The 9,720-nt window shown below is 35.0% G+C and overlaps 1 protein-coding gene across 1 annotated transcript; it reads left to right on the top strand.

Moving 5' to 3' along the window:
* The first annotated feature begins 788 nt into the window (after positions 1–788).
* Positions 789–9,086, top strand: LOC132559342 (uncharacterized). Its single transcript, XM_060223956.1, has 2 exons — positions 789–2,442; positions 9,058–9,086. The coding sequence occupies exons 1-2, from the start codon at positions 789–791 to the stop codon at positions 9,084–9,086; spliced, it is 1,683 nt and encodes a 560-aa protein (XP_060079939.1).
* Positions 9,087–9,720: the final 634 nt, after the last annotated feature.

Genomic DNA, 9,720 nt, shown 5'->3' with positions numbered 1-9,720 from the left:
GTCAGCGTCACATATACTGCAACCTGATTGGGTGACGATTCTTTTATACATAATACTACAATCTGATTGGATGATATATAACATCATTACACAAAACTAAAATCTGATTTGAAGATATATATAGTTCCACAACACATAATGCTACAATCTGATTGGATGATGATTCCCCTATACATAATACTACAATCTGATTGGAGGATATATATAATTTCACAACACAGAATACTTCAATCTAATTGGATGATGATTCCTTATACGTAATACTTCAATCTTATTGGATGATGGTTATCCTGGACAAAATACTTCAATGTGATTAAACAATGTCAGATTCTTTTGGAATCAAACCACGATATTTTCAGATTCCTAATAAAAACATGTCAACATCAACATACAAAATGTAATATAATTATTATTATTATAAATTTAAACTTTGGTAAGGTTTATGGATGTACACATATCTTGTTCCTGTGGCTAATAAAGTTAAACAGTAGATTTTTCTTATTTCAATAGATCTAATTGGTTTTTTCTTTGTTTTCCATTCAGATAAGACATTTCTGTCAGGCTTTGTTTGATGTATGTGGATAGAAAAATGTATCAGAATAGTTCATAATTGTTATACAATAAGTCTTAGATGAATTTACCACAAAAATGTTGTTTTTAATTCATTGAAAGATTGATGTTCTGTACTTACAGTTGCTGGACCTGCCAATTTGATTCAATCTTCATCTTTAGAACCCTAAAGCCATCAGGAGCTATAAAAGCAGTTTTCACTTAAGAAAGTTACCAGAATGAATTCAAAAGAAAGAAGTATGGACTTGACATTCATTGACAGAAAAGAAAGAAAAATTCAGAGTCCCTTAAGAGAAGTAGTTAGCCCAACTGGCCATCTGTATTTTCCAATAGGATCTCAAGGTCAAACTTCAGCAGAATCTTTCCAAGGTCAATGGTCATCAGAATCTGAGAATCAGAGTCTCAGTCAAAGATTAAGTGACAGCCAAGAAGATGCAAGTAATAATAACGGGTTGAGTTTGTCTGATAACACTTATTTTGGCAATTCTTTCCCTGGGAGTCTTACCTTGGAGCAAGAAGCTGCATTGCTGCGAGAACTTGAACCAGATTCAGTGAAGGAAACTTCAGGACAGTTACAGTTTGACATGCGATATATTGACAGGAAAGAGGCCAATATGTCACAGCAAGGGACAGAAAATTTGCCTGGTTCTCACTCAGAAAAGCAGACGGACAAAGCTGCTGAAACAGTTAGTCAAGACAGGACATTTTCAAATTCTATCTCCATGGAGATAAATAGTCCATTAAATTCTCCTTATGTCAGTGTGCTGTCAAACCCTCTGAATTTTAAGGATGAAGATGAAGAAGAAAAATGTGACTCCAAGAAGAGAGCTTATGAAATCCGAAGTACAACCTCTGTGATGTTATTCCAAGAAAGAAATCTCTTTGCGGATGAGAAGGAGGCAGCGGTGGTAGCCGACACCAGCAGCGAGGAAACGGTTGAAGACTCTGTTGCCTTTGAGCATTCTGACAGTTGGAGGTCTGACTCCATGGCAGCCAAGCTTTGGAGGCAGACTGATTCCAAGTTTTCTTCAGCAGCTGACGAACTGCCTGAGGTGGAAGTCTTCCCTGCAGTGGCATCAATGGAGGACATCACAGACAGCAGATTCCCTGAGCAACACAAATCCTTGTCAGTTGAGGAAAATTTTAATGCCACATCTTGTGAGACAACACATTCCAAGATAGCTATTTCAAATTCAGTGTCCACAACTGATGGCAACAATGGTATGGAGTTTCAGGGGAGAAAATCGCCTTCACATCAGGAACTGGGTCAAGAAATAAGGGAGGAATTTGTATCAAACACTACTGTGCCTCAGATGACAGAACAAACCTCTGTTGTGTCTACACCATCAAAACCAGCACCAGTAAAGATGATCGAGATAGAAAGAAAATTTGTAGTCACTGGCGAAAGTGTGGATAAACTTAAAGAATTGGGAGCATCGTTGAATGTTGAGACGACATTTACAGATAAATATTACGATGATTCTAAATATTCCCTGACCTTACAAAACTGTTGGCTGAGACAGAGAAACCAGGCCTGGGAACTTAAGGTGAGCCGAAATGTGTCCTGTAAATTAGCAACACAGTATGAGGAAATGACCAAAGAAACCGAAATTGTTAAATATCTAGTTCAGCATTTTAATGTGGATGGACTTTCCGAGGATCTCAGCGCGACAGATCTGGTAAAAATCATTGGCCTGGAAGTATTTGCGACTTTTACGACTCATCGTCAGAGCTACAGTCTTCCTGAATGTACAGTCGACCTTGATATCACCGATTTTGGTTTCCAAGTTGGGGAAATAGAAGTGATGGTTACACATGAGAGTAGGATTCCTTCAGCTCTGAACACTATTGAAGACATGGCCAAGAAGTTAGGTAAGTCACATCTGTAGACCGTTTCATGACAGCTTTAGTAATATTAAAGTGCCATGTCCTTCATAGATTTAGATAAATTTCACTATGATATTAGACACAACTCTTAAACTCAAGTAAGTTTCATTAATGTAGAAATTGCAAAAACTAAATATGAACTTCTAATCAATTCTCTTTGTGTGTGTGCTTGTATTTTTTTTTTTTTTCTTTCTTTCTTTTTTTAATTTTTGCTTTTTTGAGAATTCACAGAATCTCAAGCCTGAAATTTTGAACACTTTACACTGTCACCATAAGTATCTCTCTGGTTTTTATCTTTAAACGCAAAACACTTTTTGTGTGTTTTTTTCTCCCTCCATTATAGTTTGGATTATTTATCAATATGTCTTTTGCATATATAGATTTACCTCAAAGAAATTTTGCTTTAATGCGTTTTTCATGGAAGTTTCTCAAGAAGGCTAAATTGTAGGTGTCAGAAGGCGTGAAGAATAAATCAGTTATTCTTTATAGAAAAATACAACAGATGTAAATTTTGAAAAAGAAACAAATAAAAATGAAAAATCTCTTCAAGCATGCTAAGTTTGTCTCTTGAAATTGCACAATTAAAATTGATACTACATTAAAAGTGAATTTTTATGAATGAGGTGTCAGCAGAATACTTGTGTTTCTGTCACTCCATACACTTCAATTCTTATACAACACATAATTAAGGAAGACACAGATATCTGACACATTAGTTTGACACTAGACTCTTTCTGTGATATCATCACATCAAGTCTTATCGCAACATATTATGATAATAGCTACTTTACAGGTGTTCATAATTCGTTTTTCACTTTGGACAAAGGCAGGTTCATTTTTGAATATATAAATTTTGATTGAGATTTTTAAAATTGAGTATATTAGCAAATAATTTTTAAGTTCTATTGTACCTTCTGCTAGATAATATATGGTGTTAAGATGTTTGATATATTTTTTTTTACTGACAGGGAAATAAATATTTGATATCTGTTTACCTGTTGTTAACCTGCCAGGTGTGTTGATCAGGGATGCTGGCAGAGTTCCTCAGCAATCATCATAAAAGTGAATTTTTCTTTAAATCTTAAAAATCATTTACAAATGAAAATTTCGAAAAATTCATGGAAATTACATCAAAATAATTTGAACCAAAGACAATGTGTCCTCACAGAACATGGCAGTTAATGGTACAGTAATAATATCTATTGAAAAGATCAAAACTTAAGTCAGCATTGTTGATAATGAAATTACAAAGATATGCATGACCTGATTATACCAAGGTCACATGAGAACAGTATTGGCATGACCTGTCAAAGGTCAAGGTCACTGTTACCAAAACAAGCATTTACCTTCACACACGTTGTCATATCATTCTATCTGTTTTACAAATTTTGCAGAAATTTCTCCCTTCCTTTGTTTTGAACTATGCATTAATGCAAGGTGAAGGACACCTGTAAATGAACTCAAGGTAAAGAACATTTGTTAAGTGTACTCAAGCTGAATGGTGCATGTTTATAAATCAAGATGGAGGATGCTTGTGATTTAACCTTTCCATTGGTTTGAAGAGACGTACTCTATTGTCTTACATACTACAAATCTAGGCAAACGACATCACTTAGTACGTCGACACCCTGAAGGGATGACCGCACGGCGTTTATTGGTCATGATTATATTAATTTAGTTATTTACCAGTTTTTGAAAAGACATGAATTATGCACGGGATTTGGAGGTATCAATACGTAATATGTATAGTTGTGATGACAAGAGTAGAGCTAACCTTTGATTCTGTAAGCTGTAGGGGTGAGGCAGCAACAGTGTGTGGGGATTTATTTATCATGTTTCTCTGGAAGGAAATTAAATTGGAAACTAACATCACGTACAATTATCCACTCTCTTATCCATTATTTCTCTATACAAATGAACCAAGCCCTTGGGTTTTCTCCTCAACATTTAGTCTTGATGCTCAGAGACACTTAACACAGACTTGCCTTAGTGCAAGTCTCCCCTAGAGTCCACCTTCATTATCTATGTATATCAACCCAGTGAGCAAGAGTCATGTGTACAAGTCATACTGCAAATACTGCACAGAGATCATGTACAATAGTAGTTCTATACAACTGTTGTCACATCACAACTGCTGTCATACATCACATACAACAGTAGTCCTATACAACTGTTGTCACATCACATACAACAGTAGTCCTATACAACTGTTGTCACATCACATACAACAGTAGTTTTATACAACTGTTGTCACATTACAACTGTTGTCATACATCACATACAACCGTTGCCAGACATCACATACAATGTTGTCAGACATCACATATAACTGTTGTCAGACACCACATACAACTGTTGTCAGACATCACATACAACTGTTGTCAGACATCACATACAACTGTTGTCACATCACATACAACTGTTGTTTAACACCACATACAACTGTTGTCAGGCATCACATACAACTGTTGTCACATCACATACAACTGTTGTCACATCACATATAACTGTTGTTTAACACCACATACAACTGTCATCAGACATCACATACAACTGTTGTCAAACATCACATACAACTGTTGTCACATCACATACAACTGTTGCCAGACATCACATACAACTGTTGTCTAACACCACATACAACTGTTGTCAGACATCACATACAACTTGTCAGACATTGCATACAACTGTTGTAAGACATTACATTTAACTTGTCAGACATCACATACAAATGTTGTCAAAACATCATATACAACTCTTGTCAGTCATCACATACAACTGTTGTTTAACACCACATACAACTGTTGTCAGACATCACATACAACTGTTGCCAGACATCACATACATCTGTTGTCAGACATCACATACAACTGTTGTCAGACATCACATACAACTGTTGCCAGACATCACATACAACTGTTGCCAGACATCACATACAATGTTGTCAGACATCACATATAACTGTTATCAGACATCACATACAACTGTTGTCAGACATCACATACAACTATTGTCATACATCACATACAATGATACATTTGAAATGAAGACTTCATTCACAAAAAAAGGATGTCTTTCAAAAAAGATATTTTATAATAATATTTCATATCTATATTATATACCCTGGAGTTACAGCCAGTCAGCTGTTTTTGCCTCCACTTTGGATGTACCAAATTTCTATTACTAATTCATAGGCTAAATTTATTGTTTCTGAGTTCATTTTAGTCAAGATTGAAAGTTATAACTGTAAACATAATAATTAGCAGTATAAGAAACCAAACTGAAAAATCATCTTCAGCATCTGAAACCAGAAATCACTTACAGGGTCAGTCCTAAAGCAATTAGATGACGATCATTCGGTGACACCATCTGATAAATGATTGGTTTGTGTGTAAATAAACATTAAATCGGTAAATCTATAGTCTAAGATTCCGATGTAAATTATACATTTAAACGATGTTTGAAGGTGTGTTAAGAAACATACGAAATAGAGTGAAATTGATTACAATCAATAACAACAAAAGGATTTATATATTGCTATTTTCAGCCTTGTAGGCATTAAAATATTCCGTCTTAAATTTCCGCTAAACCAAATTGTCATATTTATTGTAGATCTACAGTTAGTTTAATTCCGTTGCCGAGCAACTGTTGTATTACCAGGGGTGATTTGGGGCTGGTGATGATTTATACATGGCTGTTGTCTGGGGATGGGATGAGGTAACTTTTGTTTATTATATTACTATGATATCTACAGAAATCAAAATTGCATTGTGGGAAGGGCAGAAAACATATCATAAAGTTTGCTTTGATAGCGATATAATCTGCCGTTGTATTGATGAGTTGGGAAGATTGCCCTGAAAATATCAGAGCGTCAGAAGTGATTATTCCTCAAAGACCCTGAATATGAGCATAGATTAATCTTAATCGGTATCCAATTTCTGGGCCCTCTGCATACAGAGCAAACAAACTTTCAGAGAAAACCCAAGCTATCTGCTTCGCTAATTGCAAATTAGTTATCAGTGTCGGTTTCCGTTTGTGCCAGTGATGGACCCCAGACCCCGTTCTCCAGTGGGCAGAACACAGGACACGATTGCCAACTCAAGACATCTAAAAAAATTCAAGCCATTGATTGTATGTAATTTTCTCAGACAGAACATTAATAGCAATTTATGTGTAACGTTGGGACAGAGTTCCCTAAGTGGATATTAAAGCTAAAATAATGATTGGAGAGCTCCAATACATCCTGGATTCCTAGCTTTTTTTCAATCTTGTCTAAATGTTATAGAACTTTGACTAGACCTGGCCCGCTGACAATTAATGTGTAATTACGTCTCGGATCAACTACAGCCTCTGACTCTTGGGTGCTCGTCTCATTTTTTTACCATTGTCCATTGGCATTTATTATCGTTGATCTGTACGGGGTTGTGTGCGCTGGTTTGCTGATTGCCACAAAAATCAAGATAGATTTATAGGTTGTTTCTCTACTTAACATCATCAAAATTGTGCATCAGTGACTCGTTGTAATTTTCATAACATTTCATTTGCACTAATACTTTAAGTCAAACAAGACGGGACCAAATACAGACCTGTTACTCTCGTTTATCTTGTTGGGCCAAGGACTGTCAGATTTCCAATTCCAGCTCGCATCAAAACCCAGTTGATGTAATTAAAACACATGATCGAGTGCCAATCCCAAGATATGTTTGCTAAATATAAGAAATATTAGATATAGGGAAGCCGCCATTACTGGTAATTCTACTGATTCATTGTATTTATAAAGCACGGTTATTTCTCTTATTTGCGTATGAATAAATGATATTGTTGATAAAATGAATCAGAACCGGACTACATTGGGGGGAAATGACTTCCCTTCACAAAAACACATATACCCCAATCGTGGCGGAATTAATGTCATTGTACCATGATGGGCAGTACCAATCAACGACGCGCCATAGCCGTCACGTTATCGCCAAGATACCAATTATAGATGGTAAAATTGTCTAAGTATCGCCATACAAAGGGTTTGAAAATTTCCTCTGTAAATCTGTTTTGAATAATGATACCAAAGAGTAATACATGATTTTTGAAATAAGATAAAAGAAATATTAGCATTTCGACAAATGTCATTAGCCATCTCGCATTTTAGCTGATTTTGATAAGACTGTCTGCTGTCTTTTAGAAATCTTAACAAGTATAAGTCTCCATTCTCCATACATAATTAGACTGGATCAACAAGGGGCGCCAGCAGTTTGTGCCTATGACAATATTACAGCTAATATCAAATAATTCTTTGTGATTTCTGTGTCAAGTCAATCTGGATGGCAATAAATGGAATGACCTCACACACAGAAAACAAAATGACATTCCAACAGCTACTTAGTGAAGAATCTTAATGAAAATCATCCGTAGGATAAAACTTCAGTATTTCTTCATGTTATTTGTAACGTATAACAAAGATTTACTGGCGTTTGCTAAAGCAAACAATTCCTTGCCTCAATCAATTTAAGGTGTGAAATATCCTTTCCTCCCACTGAAATGAAAAAAAAAAAATCTTTTCCCAATCGCTTTCAGTCAAATGTGAAGTATTTTTTAAAAATTCCATGTCTCGGTCATTTTCATGTGTCAACCATTTTGTCCTTCCATTATTTATCTCATTCATTTTCAGTCAGACCTGAATTTTTTTTTTCTCACACTGAAATGAAAGTTCCATGTCTCAGTCATTTTCAGGTGTGAAGTATTCTTTTCTCCCGCTAAAATTAAAAAATCTCTTGTACTAATCTTTTTCTGGGATGAAATATTTTTTCCTCTCACTGAAATGAAAAATTCCTTATGCCAATCATTTTCAGGTGTTAAATATTCTTTCCTCCCACTAAAATGAAAAATATCCTGTGTCTCTGTTGTTTGATGCTGACGTGTGCATGTCTCCGTAAGATTTGCCTCCATACCCAGTGACCTCCAATTTTGAGAATTAAATTATTTCCCTAAATCTTAACTAAAGAGAGTGTTGTACCAATATAAAACATCCATGTACCCTGTCAGGTATCAACTAATAATGAATAGATATCACTAAATAGTTGTTCTGATCAATGGAAGGATATTTTGCCAAAACACAGTCAGCATCTGGCATTTCTCCATGGAAACAGACAACTATTAAATAAGCTGTCTGTGAAGATTTCAATAAATTTTTTGCAAACTGTAAAATTGAGGTATCAAGAATATCAACAAGATATACAATATTTTTTTCTGTTTTATTAAAATAGGATTCTTATTAATCCATCAACACTGTTTAGGATTTAACTACATTTCTTACAGCTTGTACAGTGCCATTTATTTATTTCTTTAAAAAAGGTTAAAAAAAAAATAAATAATTATGGATTGTCATAATTTGATAGAATTTTCTTTTCCCTTCCAGGAGGCGACTTTTGTGATGTCACCCAAAATTTTTAAAAGTCTTCTTTGTTATGTTATGTGTTGTTCTGTTCAAACCCTGTAATGATGAGATCGGTGATGTCCGATTTATGTTATACCACCAAGATGGAATGGATCAATGCAAAAAATCTTATAAATAGTTCTGATGAAAATGACTTGTTTTGTTTGTAGGTTTTCAGTGTCTGTCAAAGCTGCAGTAATATCACAGGTAAAATTAAATGTTGTGTTTTCACCAATAACTCTGTTGTATTTACAGCTTGTAGTTCTGCATTACAAACTATACAGGTGGTGTGATTCATTTCTTTTTTTCTTTCTAAGCTTCGAAATATTAGCTCCCATGTCATGATCAGTCATTATCTAACTGAAGCTCTATATGTATATGTCCTGCCTCACGCAGTGTACAGATCCTAGCATGTATTTAAGTTTCATTTCTTAAAAGTTGGCACACGTAACAAGAACTAGCTCTCACCCTATCAAGGAGCATCTCTCTGATTCAGAATAAATTAAAGCATGCAAAGACTTAATCTATTCTTTTGTGTTTTAATTCTTAGTCAGTTGTGACTGCTTTGTGTATTTCTATATCTATGTATGTAAGATAACATCCATTTCTTTATGTAGATATATAACACTGTGTAGAATTCACCCTGTGCATGTCCTTTAAGTATTTACATAATTGAAAGTCGCGACAGGAATTTTTCATCGTTTTTACCTCAAAATGAGATTTAAATGTGGTACATAAATCTGACAGGTTATCAATATGTGCCAATAGAGCTATAATAGGGTTGTCAGTGTTATGGACTAGCACGGGAGATCTACACTGTCCTTGTCTCGTCT

Source organism: Ylistrum balloti, unplaced genomic scaffold, assembly GCF_031769215.1.
Source record: "Ylistrum balloti isolate Yb309-2 unplaced genomic scaffold, AGI_CSIRO_Ybal_v1 Utg370892, whole genome shotgun sequence".
NCBI classification, from domain to species: domain Eukaryota; kingdom Metazoa; phylum Mollusca; class Bivalvia; order Pectinida; family Pectinidae; genus Ylistrum; species Ylistrum balloti.
This window is presented reverse-complemented; position numbering and strand designations above follow the sequence as displayed.

Excerpts from the sequence above, each read along its gene's own strand:
- LOC132559342 (XM_060223956.1), top strand. The coding sequence starts at position 789 with ATGAATTCAAAAGAAAGAAGTATGGACTTGACATTCATTGACAGAAAA. Across the intron at positions 2,443-9,057 it reads AGACATGGCCAAGAAGTTAG|GTTTTCAGTGTCTGTCAAAG; the intron begins GTAAGTCACATC and ends TTTTGTTTGTAG.